Source organism: Rattus norvegicus, chromosome 19, assembly GCF_036323735.1.
Source record: "Rattus norvegicus strain BN/NHsdMcwi chromosome 19, GRCr8, whole genome shotgun sequence".
In the NCBI taxonomy this organism is placed as follows: Eukaryota; Metazoa; Chordata; class Mammalia; order Rodentia; family Muridae; genus Rattus; species Rattus norvegicus.
In genome coordinates, this window is record NC_086037.1 from 14,129,781 (window position 1) to 14,147,235 (window position 17,455).

The 17,455-nt window shown below is 42.6% G+C and overlaps 1 protein-coding gene across 1 annotated transcript; it reads left to right on the forward strand.

The window, feature by feature from the left end:
- The first annotated feature begins 13,330 nt into the window (after positions 1 to 13,330).
- LOC134483115 (disks large homolog 5-like) lies at positions 13,331 to 17,032 on the forward strand. The gene is made up of 4 exons (XM_063278355.1): positions 13,331 to 13,464; positions 14,530 to 14,689; positions 15,957 to 16,100; positions 16,730 to 17,032. Exons 1-4 carry the CDS (start codon positions 13,383 to 13,385, stop codon positions 16,908 to 16,910), a joined length of 567 nt encoding a protein of 188 aa, XP_063134425.1. The 5' UTR covers positions 13,331 to 13,382; the 3' UTR covers positions 16,911 to 17,032.
- Positions 17,033 to 17,455: the final 423 nt, after the last annotated feature.

Sequence of the window (17,455 nt, forward strand, 5' to 3'; positions counted from 1 at the left end):
CCTCCTGTAGACACACACAAATGACGTGACAGAATGTGCACACTGCTGCCTTGCTGCAGGAGCAGTTGAGCTTCCAGAAGGGTTGAAAGAGGCTGGAAGGGCTGAGCATGGCACTGAGTTCAAGGACATAGCTTTAGGTCCTGGGGAACCTACGGTGCCCAGGCCCCATCCTGCTGATACTGAGGGACACAGCTGACATTCAGGGTGATGGCTGGGCTGGGCTGGGGAATAGGTGTCCACTCTCACCTGCTCCAGCTTGAAGATGTGCTGGGTGAAGTAGGACTGCAACTACTTGTTGGATTCATTGATGCAAATCTGCTGGAAGCAATTCTGTTCAAAGTCCTCAAATCTGAAAATGGCCAAGACACCAATGGGCAAGCACTGGGAGACAAGGTTTTGATATAGCCGGGGCCTCCTGGGAAGACTAGCCCTCCTGAGAGGAGTTGCAGCAGAGGGGTGTGTTTTCCTGACCTGTTTGGTACCCAGTGTTTTTTTGCCAAGGGTTCCTTTATTGCTTCTTGATGGAACCAGGCCTTCACATATCCAGTAAGCATTGGGGTGGAACCTAGGCTTGGTGCCAACATGCTGGCATCGCTGAGGGTGAAGCCTAGCCTATCACACTTCCAGACACCGAGTGCAGATGCCTGGGTTCCTATAGAATAGTGGTTCTTACTGTTCCTAAAATTGTGACTCTTTATTTCAGTTCCTCATGTCGTTGTCATCCCAACATAAACTTATTGGAGAGCTACTTCATAAGTGTCACTTTGTTACTGTGAGGAACTGTAATGTAAATGTCGGGTGTGCAGGAGCTCTGATGTAGAACCCACAGATTGAGAGCAGCTGCTGTAGAGGATCAGAGTCCCCTTCCAGCCCTGGTGTTTGCAGAGATCCCCTGGGTTCCTAGTCTCCATGGCTTTCCCAAGGACAGGGTTTATTCTTGGCCATCTCAGGGCCCGGGACCTCACAGAAACAGCCTCTCCCATGTCCTTCCTGTTGAGAGTGTGGTTGGTCCTCAGCACAGTCCAGTCAAACAAGGCGCGGTATAGACACTTGGCCAGGGGTCTCCTGCAGTTATGGCCTCTGGACAGAGGGGTTTCTTACCTGGGGTGGGGCAACCGTGCCAGGTACAGGCAGTGATGCTCAGAGTCAAGACCTAGTTTTGTCTTATTTTCATAGACAAAGTTGCCCAGGCTGGCCTCAAACTTGCCGTGTAGCCAAGGATAATTAAACAACTGATCCTACTGCCTCTACCCCCCATGGCCTGGCATTGCAGATGAGTGTCACCAGAGCTGGCTTGTCACAGCTGCTATACGGCTCTAAGTCAGGGGCCTCATGTGCAGGAGTTTTATGACTGTGCCATCCCAACCCCGCAACCAGGGTTTTCACCTTTCTCCTGCTGAAGTCTGCTTAATCCTACCCTGGACCCAGGACACAGCAGCTGTGGGAGACTCAAAGTCTGGGGCTTCAGCACAGCATGGGTACACAGCATGGCATGCAGCCTACAGGGCTGTGAAAAAGCCAAGGAAGTGCTTCTCAGCTCACCCCCTGTAGGAGTGTCTAGCCCATCCTTCTCTCCATGGACGCAGACATCTGCTTCCAACTGCCTGACATGTCCCTCTGGTTTTGACTTTCCTGGATGCCATGTCAATGCCACCACACAGAGTGCTGCCTCTACTGGGGACACTCACACAACCTCTCTGGGGGACATCTGAGCCAAGCAGGGATTGGGTGCACTGCAGAGAGGTCAAGTCATGTCGTGAAGTACCTTGTCCCACAAAGGCTCACTGTTCAGGGAGTTGACTGGAAAAGTAAGCTTATGCCCCTGGGCAGGGTCCCCATAGGGAGTGTCCTACACCCTGCCATCAGGTCTATTCCTGGTGCCATGCAAATTCAATTTGCAAGACCCAATGCTCTGGAAATGTCAAGAGCTAATGGAAATGTACCAGGAAGTGCACACCATAGCAAAGGGAGAGGATGGCACAGAGACCTATGCTACGGGTTAAAGGGCACGGAAAGGCCACCTTGAGCACAGGGGTCAGTCACCTCTTTCACAAACAAGGCAAAGGTCAAGGCTCTCAGCTCTGGGAGCCTAAAGGGCTCTGTGGCTCCTAAGCCCTGCAGCTGCAGCCAGAAGCAGCACTGAACAGGATGTAAATGCTGAGTATGGCGATGTCAATAAAACTTTATTTACAAAACCAAATTGGTGGTAGTGGTGGTGGTGGTGGTGGTGGTGGTGGTGGTGTCGGCGGACTGGTTCATTTCAAAGCATGCTGGAGTGGCATGGCCACTGAGCATCGGGAAACACAGAAAGGAGTGCGACCGGACGCAGGGCTCCCAACACCCTAGACGTCGACCTATGGCACTGGAACAGGGTCCCTGAAGGTAAGTCTGGACAGTCAGATAAGGTAAGTACAATTTATTACAAGGAAATGGGACAAGATAAATCTTCTCTTCATCTCGCTATGCTTAAGCATCTTTAAGAGTGCAGGGAATTCATGTCTATCAGTCTGGTTTAGAAAAGTGTTTAGAGACAGCAAGAGTACACTCCATGGTTCCCTTACGAGGGTTCCAGGGATTCTGATATCTGGGTCGAAGTGAAAGTTAAGGAGAAAAAGGCTGTCAGGCAGGGCAAAAAGATTCCAATTTCTGGTCTCTTTGGGCTGTAATTTTTACTGTGTTCAAGGCCATGAATGCAGACAGGGTAATAACGAATACAGAACAAGAAGCTAGAGCTTCATTAAGACAAAACGAAAGTAAAAGTTTTGCCCTCTGCACCACTGCCTGAAGTAGGTTTTTCTAAGTCGTTTCCCGAGGATGGCATGTTGACCATTAGATTCACAAGATGATAATGACGAATTCACCTGCTTTTTCTTTTCCTATAATTAGGCCAGCATCGATTCAAGGTGTGGCCCAACCGACTTATTATAAAGGATGATACTGGTTGGTTGAAAAAGGTAGTAGCTTTCTATGAACCATATATTAAGTTTTTATGTATATTAAAATTAACATTGGAAAGAACAATGGTAGGAGAGGTAGCTGGAGGACAACTGCTACAAATGCTTGCTTTTGAAAATGCTAATTAAGAGTACAGGAGAGCATTATTACCTATAAAGGAGGCTGGGGATATTAATGCTTATATGAAGGCATGCAAGGGTATCTTTTCTGAAAATGGAAAGATGCATATTTGGCACGTATTGATCCAGATAGAGTTATTAAATTATATGTTTAAATACTCTTGAATATCCTACAGGCACTTTCGCTCAGGATGAGTTGCCTTTAGAATGGGTTTATATTAAATAAAACTTTAACCAAACATTAACAATTAATGAGGAACAAATTTCTTTAATTATTCAGCAAGGCATACAAAGACCTGTTACTCTGTGGGGATATGATTGTGCTGCTATTGTTTTCCCATTAAGCAAAGATAAAGGGGAATATTTAATGCAGATGTCTGAGGTTTTTCAATTAGCCATGATTTCTTACACTGGAAATGTTGAATTTCATCCTCTCCATAGTAAATTGTGGGATTGCTTTAAAAAACAAAAAAAATTTGATAAATACACTAATTTCTGTTGATCCATTACCATCACACTTTACTGTGTTTACAGATGGCTCTAAGACCAAGATGGCTTATTGGACCAAAGATTAATTTTGGGGACAAGAATCTTCTTTTGGGTCAGTACAACAAAATGAATTATTAGCGGTAATTAATGTATTCCAGGATTTTACTCATGATGTAAAAATATTATAGCTGAGTCCGCTTATGTTGTAGGAGTAGTACAGAATATTGCGACTGCTGTTGTTTCTACATCTAAGCCTATATTAAATGTTATTCTCACATATTAAAGGACTATTGTTATTATGAAACTCTAGAATATTCATTACACATACTAGATCACATTCAAAATTTCCAGAATCTTTAACACTTGGCAATCATATGGTAGATCAATTAGTGGCATTTGCTACCCCAGAAGAACACAGTCATAATCATGCCAATACAGGATATTTACATATTAAATATAAGATTCCCTATTCTCAAGCCAAACAAATTATTGCTAATTGCCTATGTGTCAGTCTTCACGTATAAAATGTATTCCATCTCAAATTAATCCCAGAAGGATGCAACTTCATACATCGTGTCAGATCGATATAACCCATATTTCTGAGTTTGGTTGCCTTTCACATATAGATGTAAGCATAGATAATTTTCCAAATTTGTGTGGGCTACACCATTGCCAGGAGTACGCACTGCTCATGTTATACAGCATCTATTGGAAACTTTTGCTGTTATGGGACTGCCTTCTAAAATTAAAATTGATAATGGACAAACATATATTTCTTATCAATGTAAACAATTTTGTCAACGATATCATATTGTACATATTACTGGTACAGAACACAATACACAAGGACAAGCTTTTGTTGAAAGAATTCACCATACCCTGATATGACAAATTATAAAATTAAAAAGGGGGAAAAGAGATGGCCTTATGCAACCTGAATGGAGTTTGCAGACCAGTCCCAGGGTATATTGGCACAAGCATTATACGTTATTAATTTTCTTAATTTACCACAAGGTGAAGTTATATCAAGAGCCAATAGACACTTTGTTGAACTTCCCCCAAGAAGGCAAGGAAAAGACAGTATGGATAAAAATTGCCTGGGATGCTGAATGGCAGGAAAGGACATCATTGTATATAGGGGAGAGGGTTTTGTCTCATTACAGGATGGGAGACTATTCTGGTTACCCGGGAGATGGATCCAAGCACAGAATAATAAGAACTGCTCCCTACCCTCAAAGGAATCCAGTTAAACCAGCTACATTTTCTCCTGATGGATGTTCTCAGGAGATGAGGAGGTGTCCTCCATTACTGAGGCCCTGGCTTCTCTTAGTGTCCACAAACAACAATGGATAAGGATCCGTGTAGTGACAACCCTATTACCTATGTGGGGTCAGGTGAAGCGATTAAGCACTGAAAGGAATAATTTTGTCTCCTTCAGGAAAGTCCTTTACGGCTGAGCACTTATTCTTAGCAATGTGTGTTTTACTCATGGTTTCTTCTGCTGCGGACAATGCCAGTTATCGGGCTTATATTGCTTATCATGATGAAATCCTACTACTTTTCTGTTAGTAAATATATGGATAATGACACAGAACATGATTGGAAGTTAATTCAAGCCTATTTAGAGGGTAATGAAAGTGCTTCAAAAGTAATTAATGCCTTGAAATATGATGTTCGAATGTCTTTTGGTAAACAGCTAGAAGATATGGAATAGCGAAATTATTGGCTGATCAATTGACAGGATTAGATCCCAAGGCTTGGCTTCAAAGGATTTTCCATAGCATGGGAGGAGCTAGTTTTGCCATAATCTTATGTACATTATGTATTATGTTGCTTTATTTTTACATGACTAAACCCCTACAAGGACCTTTAGCTATGTTATGTAAAGTGTTACTTTAAAACAAAAGAAAAAAGAAGGAATTGTTAAGACATAGAGATGCAGCTCCCAGGCAGGGTCAAGAAAGGCCTGGTGCCAGATTCAAGTAGGGGCTGGAATGCCGCCCTGGAGAAGAAAATGTTTTTCTCACTTGGCCTTAAATTATGTTCTGCTGTGTCCCGTTTTGTGGAAGTGGTTCTAACGCTCTCTTGGTAATGGTGAGTATATTTTGATTATAATAAGAGAGGTTATTTGTTATATGAATATTATTAGAAGAAGCTTTCGTTTATTCGTCTTTCTTTGTTTAATCTTCCCTCATTGTTCCTGGTATCCTGGGAATAATGATCTTATGGTATCTTGACACAATGAAAATTGTAGTAATGCATATTCTTAGCTTAATAAGGATTAATAAAGCTTACAACTGCGTGCAGTTTCTTATGCCTTTGCTCTGCACCCCCTGTGTCCTGGGGGTATGCGACCATACCCAGGGCCCCAACTCACTACACATTGACAATGGGTCACCGCACAAAACACAGAAGCATCTACCTTAGTCAAAAATGGACATTTTATTGAATGCACACACTAACACTGATTGATCACATCCATAGCTAAGATACTAGGGGCAAATCCGTGGCCCAAAATACATTCTTCTAAACCTATGAAGCGAAAGAAAGAAAGAAAGAAAGAAAGAAAGAAAGAAAGAAAGAAAGAAAGAAAGAAAGAAGGAAAGATAGAAAGAAAAAAAGAAAGAAAGGAAGGAAGGAAGGAAGGAAGGAAGGAAGGAAGAAGAAAAAACACAAAAAACTTAAGCTTCTCATAGGAACTTCGCAGGAAGTGTTGTCTGGAGGTCAGTTCTGATTGGGCCATTTTAGATGAAACACTGCATAGTGACCCTTAATGTGATGGGCCCTATATAAAGCTTTTTGCAATATTGGAATTTTAACAAACCTCATTCAGAACATACAGCAGAGGCAAGGATGTGATCACCATGTCCTTGCTCTCTATCAGGTTATTTTTCTGTGTCCTTGATTGTCAGGCATAGAACAGCAACAATCTGAAATAGCTGGTAGACATGGAACAAAGTGGCTAAAACTATAGTTGTGGGTTACACACCTCAACTGTCAATGGCTAATGCTGTCCTCAGAGACCTCGGAGGCCCCTCTTGTAAGACTATCTATTGGAAAGTGGAAGCAGGTTTATCTGAGTTCAAAGTGAACCGGGCCAGCCAGGAAGAGGGCAACATGGGATGCTTGAGACCCTGTCTAAAACCAGCACAAAAACCAACCCTTCATTCAAAGCATCATCTATTAATTCTTTATTATTTACCACTTTCTCCCTACCAGCCTTTCAGCCTGGAATGGTAGAAAAGGACTGGGAATGTTCCTTCTATTCTAAGGACCTTGATCTCTCTTTCCTTAGGTCCACATTAAGAACACATGCAAATGGGTATCACCATCTGAACAACTTAGTATCATCTACTCAGTATATCTAGCCTAATACTGTGCTGTGACAATCTCAAGCTTCCTTGAGTTTCGCTGAACTAGCAAGAAGTATGAAGTACTGAGGCCACACCCCAGTGATCCTTTCAAGGGGTTAGAAGAAAGCCATGAGAGATGCTCCACTTCTTTGTCCTTAGATTAAATCACATTGACACAATGTGGGTGGACTATTTAACCAGACATGTTTCTCCCAACCCCACCTTTCTGAGTTCTGACCATGGCAGAATTCATGCCCCACCACCCTAGATATTGAGTTTTGTGATATGTAATTATTATTTAAACCTATGTATTAAATTTTGTCATTTTGTTAATTTTTGTGGTTTTCCCAGTCTTCTTTGATTAACTTTCCTAGTTTTATTAATTTATCCCCTGTGTTCTCTGGTATTTTGTCCTTCCCTTCAAACTAAAGTATTCCTTTTAGGATCCTCTACAGAGCTGTCTTACTGGTTACTAATATTTTGTTAAATTTATTTTTAGTATGCATTCGTCAGCACAGTAGCTGGGCAGCTGCCTGCCCTCCATGGTATCAGATCTACTTTCCAAACAATAACGCTCAACTCTTACAGGCTGTGTAGCATCTTGACTGTTTTTGTTCCACTTGGACAGCCCTCAGGACCAGGCTCTCCTCTCCCTTAACCATGGCTGCTGTCCTCTTCCTCTCTCCTCTCCATCACACACGTTCTTCCTTTATTCTCTGGCAGCTTCTTCTTCCTTCTTCCCTCCTCATGATCCTCTTTAGCAAAGCCCTCAAAGCTCCCCTCCCCCATCTCTCTGCTGTGCAGCTGTTGGCTGTTGGCTTCTTTATAATCACAGTTAACTGGGAACAGGGTCAGTTATTTGGGGTTAACCAGTCCTGAGTTCCACAAATTAGCATTAAAATACTATCAGAATTAGGCCAATCCACTACAGGGATTTTTGTTTGTTTGTTTGGTTGGTTTGGTTTAATTTTCATTTACCTTTTTACTTGTTATTTTATTTTTGGCTATTTTTTATTAATCGGTTATTTTATTTATTTACATTTCAACTGTTGTCCTGCTTTCCAGACTCCCCTCATCAAACCTTACATTCCATTTCTGCTCAGCTTTGCCTATGTGACAGTGCTCCTGCACCCACACATATCCATCCCCACCTCACACCTCTAGGATCTGCCTTTGGTGGGGCTACAGGCCTCACCTTGAACCATAGAGCATCCTTGCATACAGTTTGGCTGGCAGTTTGGCCCCTGGGAGCTTGGGGATTAGGGAAAGAAGATCTGTTCAGATATTAAAGCCAATGATTGCTGCATTCTCTTCTTTTTCTGGTTATAGGTGAAATTATGTTTGTGTGCTTCTCTTTTTTTAAATTATTGAGAGAAGATTAATTTCTTGGTTTTTCTTGGGTATAGTTTAGTTCATTGTCTTGGAGTTTTCCTCCTATTAGCCTCTGTTGTGCTTTCTTACAGAAAAGAATTCTTTAAATTTGGTTTTGTCATGAAATATCCTGGTTCCTCCTTTTATGGTGATTGATGATTATGCTGGATATAGGAGCCTGTGTCTGTATTACATCTGCCCAAGATTTTCTGACTTTTAGAATCTCTGTTGAGAAGTCTGGTGTAATTCAGATACGTCTCAATCTATTTGTTACTAGATATTTATACCTTACCCCTTTTAATGTTCTTTCTTGATCTGTGCATTTAGTGTTTTAATTATTATGTGAATGGAGGAATTTTTCTGGTACAAGTAGTTTGATGTTCTGTAGGCTTGTTGTACCTTTATTGCCTTTTCTTTCTTTACCTTATGAAAGTTTGCTGCTATGATTTGTTGAAGGTGTTTACTGGATCTATGAACTAGAAATCTTAATTCTCTTCTCTATCTATTATCCTTAGGTTTCAACATTTAATTGTGTCCTGAAATTCATGGATGTTTTGGATTCAATAAACCATACATGTTTATCTGAGATGGGTGTTTTGTGCTTTGTGGGATGACCTCCTTGACCCCAGGCTGCATGAAGAATCTCAGCTGACAATGGGGACATAAATCATGAGTTTGTGTAGCAAGACCCAGGCCTCTTCCAGGTTCTTAGATATTAACTGAGAACCTCAAATACAGTAGTAATGTGATAGTGTGGTGTGAATCTAGTTACTCTTCTCTATTTTGATATAGATGACTCTTTTTGTGTCATGGTCAGCTTATAATGACTAGAAGACCTAAGCTTGAGAATAACCAAAGACTACATTGCTTCTCTAGCAGCTGAGCTTTTAAAAGCCCTGGTGTGACAGCAACTTTTGGTGGACATTCTGGATTATTCCTTCTGTACTTTAACTCTGTGTGTCACTTCCACCATCAGTAAGTTAGTTCAATTCCATAAATTGAAAATCCATCACCTGGAAGAAATACTCTTTTTTTTAAAGATTTATTTATTTATTTATCATATACAAGTACACCGTGACTGTCTTCAGACACACCAGAAGAGGGCATCAGATCTCATTACAGATGGTTGTGAGCCACCATGTGGTTGCTGGGATTTGAACTCAGGACCTCTGGAAGAGCTGTCAGTGCTCTTAACCACTAAGCCATCTCTTTAGTCCAAGAAATACTTTCTGAATATGATCTGAGATTGGCCATGGAAAAGGGTAGCTTGAACTGTCCCACATAGGTTCTGGGCCTGCACAGGCCTGCTCTCCAAAAGAAACCTGTGTTCACAGCTGTTGGCTGGCTAAGAAAGATTTCACGAGACGTGATACACAGCCCTCGGACTTCTGCTTCAGTCATCTGCACAATTTTTCCCGGACGATATCCTCATACCTCCAGCAGGCGGGTGATGAAGCTGTCCACTCTCAGCTCCCCTTCAGCCATCTTGTGGGCACCAGACTCTCCTCCCTGCAGCAGGAACAAGGGCTTCTCCATGGTGGCTGCAGCAGCAGTGGTGGTTTGGCATTCTCACCTAGGAGGCCCTATGCCTTTCTACCCCAGTTCCAACTCACCTCAGGTCCGGGCCTTCCCCCCATCCACTTCCCACGGAGCAGGGAGAGCAGCACCCACTAGAAATAAAAGGGAAGCCCTTGGTCCTGCCAAGACTGAACCCCCAGTGAAGGGGCTTGTTGGGGGGAGGGTGGTAATGGTGGGAGGATGGGGAGGGGAACACCCATAGAGAAGGGGAGGGGGAGGGGTTAGGGGGATGTTTGCCTGGAAACCCAGAAAGGTAATAACAATTGAAATGTAAATAAGATATACCCAATTTAATAAAGATGGAGGAAAAAATAGAAAGAAAAGGCACACATTTAAAACAGAAGAATATGGACCCTAATTTTAAACCACAGCTCTGTCAATTAACTATACCTTAAGGAAGCTCAGAAAAGCAGGCCAAACAATTAATATTTTCTCGGTTTAAGTAAATAATAATGTCCGTTTCTTGCTATTGTGGAGGGAATTAAATAGATAATATGTAATCATGGAAGTTTTGAAGTACCATCCATTTTTCTGTTCATTAAATTAATCTTACTCATTTCATTGATAAAATATGTATGTTTTCCGTTTCACAGTTATATGTATAATAAAACCAGTATAAAAACCTTCAGAATATTCAGTTATTATAGATATTTGTCATTTCTTACAGAGGGCAACTATGATTGACTACACCCAATTCTATAAAAAACAAAACTCAGGAAACCTGGCCCTTGGCAGCAATGAATCAAGAAATATCTCGGATGGTGGGGCATGAATTCTGCCAAGCAATGACCTCAGATAGGTGGGGTTGTGAGGAAGATGTATGGTTGAATAGCACACTAGATTCACGTTGTATCATCTTGATTTAATCGAAGGACAAAGAAGTGCAGTATCTCTGATGGCTTTCTTCTAACCCCTTGAAAGGTTCACTGGGGATTGACCTCAGTTCTTCATTCTTCTTGCTGGGGCAGCAACACTCGGGGAAGCTTGAGATTGCCATAGGCACAGTATTAGGCTAGAAATGCTGAGTGGGTAATATTAAGTTATTCAGATGGTGATACCCATTTCATTTGTTCTTAACGTGGACCTAAGGAAAGACAGATCGAGGTCCTTAGAATACAAAGATCATTTCCAGTTCTTTTCTACCTTTCCTGAATGAAAGACTGGTTGGCAGAGAATGGTAAAAATTCAAGAATTGGTAGATGATGCTTTGAATGGAGGGTGGGTTTCAGTGCTGGTTTTAGACAGGTTCTCAATTACCCCATCTTGTTCTCTAAGTTGCTCGTCCTGTTCACTTTGAGCTCAAATAAAGCTGCTTCCACTTTCCAACAGGTAGTCTTACAAAGGGGCCTCCAAGGACTGTGAGGACAGCATTAGCCAATGAGAGCTGAGGTGTGTAACCCACAACTATAGCTTTATCTGAAAGACCCTCAGACAGAGGAGACTCTCGCTCCAGTCCTGAGGACAATCACCACCCCATGAACACACAGGACTCAGTCTTGATGTAAAAACAAGAGGTTTACTTTGGGATACCAATGCACTGGGGCTCGACACGGTCCTCACGCAGGAGGGATGTGAGGAGCCTCAAACAACAGAAATATACAGCTTAAAATGTCAGTTAAGATTACACAGTTTCCTTAGCTCAGCTATTTCGTGCCAAGGATAACTAGGCAGATGTTTCTCATCCTGGAATTCCTGGGATAAGGCCGTAACCACATCAATGCAGCTATTTCAGTATGAAGGACGTCTGACTTGATATATGTTTTCTTATCCCTGGGTTTCCAGGACAAGGACCAAGGATATCTGTCTTGACAGGTGTTTCTCTTCTGGAGTTCCCAGGACAAGGCTATAGCTATGTCAGCCTATAGCACAGCTGCATTCAGTACCAAGGATATCTCACTTCTATAGTGGTCAGTCAGCTTCCCAGAGATGTTTCCTGTCTTCTAATTGCCCTGCAGTAAATATGTTCTGTACCCTCTGTTCTTATGGTCCGGCAGCTTCCTAGAGAGTGGGTGGGAATGTGCTTTCTGTACTTTCTGGTCTATTGTCTAATGTGTAGGGGCTAAGCGAGGGCCAGCTTAAAAGATTCTCATTCGTAAGAAATGGCTGTACTGATATCAAACGGGGATCTTTCATATCCACTTTCTTCCAAGTCTATCAGCCATCTCAGATTGTTGCTGTAATATGCCTGACAATCAAGGACATAGAAAAATAACTTGATACACAGCAAGGACATTGTGATCATATCCTGTGTTGTTATGTATGTTCTAGATGAGGTTGGTTAAAATGACAATATTGCACAAAGCTTTATATAGGACCCATCAAATTAAGGTTCACTATGCACTGTCATAGCTAAAATGGCCTGGTCAGAAGTGACCACTGGATCACTCTTCTGTAACTTCACATGAGAGGCTTGTGCTTTTTGTGTTTTTTTATTTTTCTGTTTTTTCTTATTTATTTATTTATTTATTTATTTATTGTTTTATATGTTGTCAGGAAGATAGTTCAAGTCATGGATCTGCCCCCAAAATCTGAGCTTTGCTACCAATACTGTAAACAGTATTAGTGTATGCATTCAATAAAATAACTTGTTTTTTTTTTTAGTAGGATAGATGCGTTTGTGTTTTGTGGGGTGATCCATGAAACAGGAGTGAAGATGCTTGTTTCTTACTCTGTCCACTGAGTTATGTCTCTAGGCTTGTCCAACTCCTTTGGCTGTACCCCCCCCCCACACACACACATTGCTGACTATTTTATTTTTCAGATGAAATCGGACGTTATAGCTTAGAGAGGCCTGTAAGCAATCCTGCTTTTGTAACTTAGGTTCAGAGAGGAGAGCCCCACACTCAGCCTGAGGGTGCATTCACTGGTGGATCCAATATTTCAGTTTCCTCTGCTAACAGATCACCACATTGTTGCCAGGACCGTAATGAATGCAATTCTTTCTCCTAAGGAATCCGGTGGCAACTGTTAAATGTTAAGCACAAAGCTTCAGGTTGTACCTATAACACACAGCCACATCGCAACCTACCCTACAGGCTATTTCTGGGTGTGATTTCATGCACCTGCACATGATGAGACAGGAGACCTCTTTGTCTACTTATAGTAACTGGTGTGATTTCTCAGTAATCTTTAATGGGTAATATTGCTGACTGAGGAGAATTTGAAGTAGGATGAAACATTTCTGTGCAGGGATTGGGGAGGAAGCACTCATTTAGATACATAGCAATGACTTAGGTTTTTCCAATCAAGCCTAGAGCCAAATTTGGCTTTGGAAGCATGTGGTGCTCAGTGGCTATGCCACAGGGAAGTCTCCTGAAAAGGGCACATCAGCTTTTGCTCAGTACAGGGAGAACATTAGCAGGGAGGCAAAGTATGTTATCCATGACATCAGCCGGCCCTTCGTGGACATTCTATTGTCTCCTAGAGAGACCTTGGAATCCCTGTGATGTCACCAGTATCGTTGTGACAACCAATTCCCTACTTTTTCTCTTAGTGTCCAAAGGATATATCCACAGACATGTTTGCCCGTCTTTGTAGGCGCTTTGGGAGAGTTGATGTTGATAGAGAAGAGTCTAGAGTGAAGCAAACGAAACCTAAAGGTAATGATGGACACAGGACATGGGGAATGTGGAGTAAGTTCTGGGCAGTGTATGTTGAGCTTCCTCTCAGGGGTGAGTGTGGGGGCCTTCAGCTGGCCTTTATAGCAATGGGCCACAACCACTGGAACATCTCCACAGATATTGAATTCCATGATTATCACAATTCCTGAAAGTCAAGGTTTTCACATTATTAGTTTCTCCATAACCACATGGAGGATATGGCAATGCCTATGCTATTATTGGGTGAACTTCTAGTCTTTACTTTTACAGTGCATTCGGTATGTTAAATTGATATAATAGCACCATAAGAGGTCATGGAGGGTATAACTTTTCTGAATTAAACAGGGCATCAATGTACTTCACTTTCATTGCTTCTTTAAATTCAGTGACTGTCTGACAGTAGTAAGAGGGAGAGAACTGGGCTCCTGGCATGACCTTATATTCTTAGAACTCCTTTGACTACCTCTGGCTGACAGGGCCAATCTTACCTTCATATATTAGAGGTTCTGTGTGGCAGATATTTTTCTACAGTAGCCAAACTATATGGAGCAGGTAGAGAAAGAGCCTGTAACCTATTGGCACTTCTGGGGTATTTGTCATTTCAGTAGGGGGAATTAATAAATCTGTTGACCATGTCCTCCCCCTACATGACTTTTTAATGCAAAGTTATTGGACTAGAGTAACAGTGTAGGATATCTGAGTATCCCTGATCAATCAATTCATTGTGGATGCTGAATTGATGATCTGACTTCTGAAACCAGAGGGGTGAGGGTCCTGAAACCAGGTTGTTGCCTGCGTACCTGATAATAATCGTGGAGAAGGCATCTCTCTGGTACTTGTAAGCCTGTGTGGGCAGGCATAGGGAACACCTGGCTGGTACATCTCTTGGTCTCTATATAGTAGTGGGGGAACTCTGATCCACTTAGGATGCCTCTTACACATAGACCAAACTCCTTGCAGTGACACTGGCTTCCACGCATGTTCTCCTGTTTGGACCTCACTGTGGTCTGTGTATGCTCTATGCATTCACCCCATGCAGGTTCACTTGTGTACTTCTACCTACAGCGGCCTGCAGACAGACGTCATCCCCTGAAAATGTCCTAAACAAGGTGCAGGCCAACGAGGAAGAGGAGAGGCTGAATAGAGAACTGGAGCTAACTACCAAGGAGAGAAATGAGCTGACAGATCGCCTCCTTTATGTGACAGGTGGATCCATGAGCAAGAGGTATGCATTGCTCCAAACAAACGACCTTGTTCTAAACCTCATCTCCCATAGATAGGAGATTCAGAACCTGACCCTTACTGAGGAGTGAGATTGAAAATGGACTCTCTGATTCTGCCTGTTGAAAATCTGAACTTGAAATCTGAGTGAAGATTTCAGGGATAAAGTCACTGGAGCATGAGTTCCCAGTGTGCAATTGGAAAGCCCTTGACAGGTGGTAGTTTTGCAAGGTTCTGGGTGCTGTGAGTTTGTGGAGAGTGTTTGTGCTTGCTAGGAAGGTGACTGAACGCTATCATCTCCTGGCAGCAGCCTTAGGTGACAGGTCCCACAGTGTTCATATCAATGCTTAAGTAGAAGGCCTGAGGCTCTGGCCTGCTCCTTCTTGTCTCTGTGCCTTACACTCTGAGACAGTAATGGTGAATGCATTTCTACTGATTCTCATTGTGCTCTTTCCATATTTGTCTCTCTTTCTCATTCTCTGAGTCTGTTTACTTTTCTTTTCTTTTTCTTTTTTTTTTTTTGGTTCTTTTTTTCGGAGCTGGAGACCTTACTTTTCTTTTCTTGTGGGTGTGCCCCAGCTTGTGTGTCTGTGTGTGCACAGCTCTGCATGCATATGCACAACCTTTATATGTTTCTCTATCCCTCCACCTTTGGAATTTAGGGGTCTGTTTTTTGACCTCAGGATTTACCTTTATAATAGTTTCATGGAGGTGTAAGTGCTTTATTTTGGAAGCCCCACTTTCAACAGCACAGTTCTTTGCCTGTGTAGTCACATTTGTCTATACATTTGTATGCCTTGGGCAGATTATAAGTTTGTGGCAATATCTGGTCTCATCTCCAGAATTATGTGTACTGTCTGCCTCTAGAATATTAGTTATTCGGCTTCTAGCATTCCACTTGTCAAAACAGGAAAAATGAAATCAGAGGTTTCTGGATGTGTGTGTGTGTGTGTGTGTGTGTGTGTGTGTGTGTGTGTGTGTGTGTGTGTGTGTGGTTGGGTAAGCTCTGTGGCCTAGGCTCTTGACAGCATAACAGGTTTGAATGCAGATCCAGCCCTCCTGATTGAAAAAAGTGAGCCAGGGAACCCTTTATCTGGGTGCTTAGCTTCTGTTGTCCTGGGCACACAATTCCAAGTTTCTGAAGCTGAAGAAGATCCAAATATGTAGAATTCAGAAAGTGTCCTTCCAGGGCTGGGGTAGTACAAGACATAGCCTGAGTTCATATAATCCTAAACCTCGATGTTCATTGGGTTCTATCTTCCTGGGGCCAGCCCCTACTTCAGGCCAAATCCATTTTATGAAAACTTGAAGATAAAGGAGAAAGAGGTCATGTCATTACTGCACAACTTAGACCCAAAGAACATTGAACATCGTGAGAAATTTCAGGAGCTCAAGAAGGAGATTAACTTCTATCGGTAAGTACTGGTCAAAAGGGCCCATCACTTGTGGAATATCCATTGCTGCCTCTCTTTGTTCTGGACTGGAGAGCCTGCAGCTCTGGGTCCATGTCTTCTGCTGTTTAAATATCACTGTGCAGTGGGTCTTTTGGACTCAGTTTCAGTTCCATAAGAGACTGTGACTTCTCAGCACAGTGTCTATGCATCTTTAGAAGGCTCTGGATAGAACTACACTGATTCAGGCATCAGAGTGTTATTAGGCCGACCTGGGCCTCTGGGGTCATACCAGGTTTAACAAAGCTCAATGTGGGGACCACATGGTTAGCATGACCTCCCTTGGTTCTACTGTCCTCTTGTGGTTGTTTACTGCCTACTAATTGATGTTGCCCAGATGCATTGGGCTTTCATGGATAGTTGTAGATTCCTTGTTCTTTTGGAGAGACATGGACTGTTAGGTGCTTGGGTCACAGAAACAATTTATTCTTCCCTGGATTGGCCGTTTGCTGTTTGTGGAGCAGCCTTACATGTATGGAGATGTATTCTATGAAGTCTTTATGGGTATCTGGGTCCTGGTGGAGTTTGTGGGATTTGGAGTTGGAATGGGAGGAAGAGGCTTCAGGATCTTACTATGCAGAGTGTGTTTCCAGCAACCTGCACAGCCGGCTCCTGATGGACCAGGCATGTATGAAGAAGAAGTTGGTCACATTGAAGCAGGAGAGCAAGGAGTTAGAGCGATATTTGTTTGAGTTGAACCCGAATGCTGAAGACGAACAGGAGAAGACCAGCAACCTCCAGACCCAGCAAAATTTGGTAGGAACAAGCAGCTGAGTCAGATTAACAATGTCTGATACCATTTGCCTATTGGATACATCTTTGCTTCCCCTATCATCTTTCTAATCTCCCCACACCCAATCAGTCACCCACCTCATGTGATAGAGTTATTCATTGCTCTGTCTATGCACAAGTATTCTGGGATGTTAACCACTTTTCAGAAACTGAATTATGGGCAAGTACACTTCTCTGCCCTTTTTGAAACTGCAGTCCAGAAATGGTGACAGAGGAATAACATATCACATGACTGCATCTCCCTGTCATAGATTGGATGCTATGAAGAGTTTTGAACGAGTTCTTGGTCGTGTGACAAAGGTCATACAGGGGTCATGTGATGGTTGGAAGCACCTTGTAGGGATAAGAACCAAGTGCAAATGGCAAATGAGTCCTGGTCATTGGCTTTGATCTCAGTATCATGTGGCCTTCTACTTTCTTCCTGCAACCCAGTTAGGTCTCTTCTCCTTTCCCCGTTCTTGGTTTTCACTGGTAGAAGTTTGAGGAGCAGCTTGTTCTCCCACAGTACTGTGAGAGTTGTTGGTGAC

Bases quoted from the DNA above. Each gene is read 5' to 3' on its own strand.
- LOC134483115 (XM_063278355.1), top strand. From the start codon at position 13,383: ATGTTTGCCCGTCTTTGTAGGCGCTTTGGGAGAGTTGATGTTGATAGA. The intron at 13,465-14,529 runs GTAATGATGGAC...TTCTACCTACAG, and splicing joins GAAGCAAACGAAACCTAAAG to CGGCCTGCAGACAGACGTCA. The intron at 14,690-15,956 runs GTATGCATTGCT...TCCTGGGGCCAG, and splicing joins GGTGGATCCATGAGCAAGAG to CCCCTACTTCAGGCCAAATC.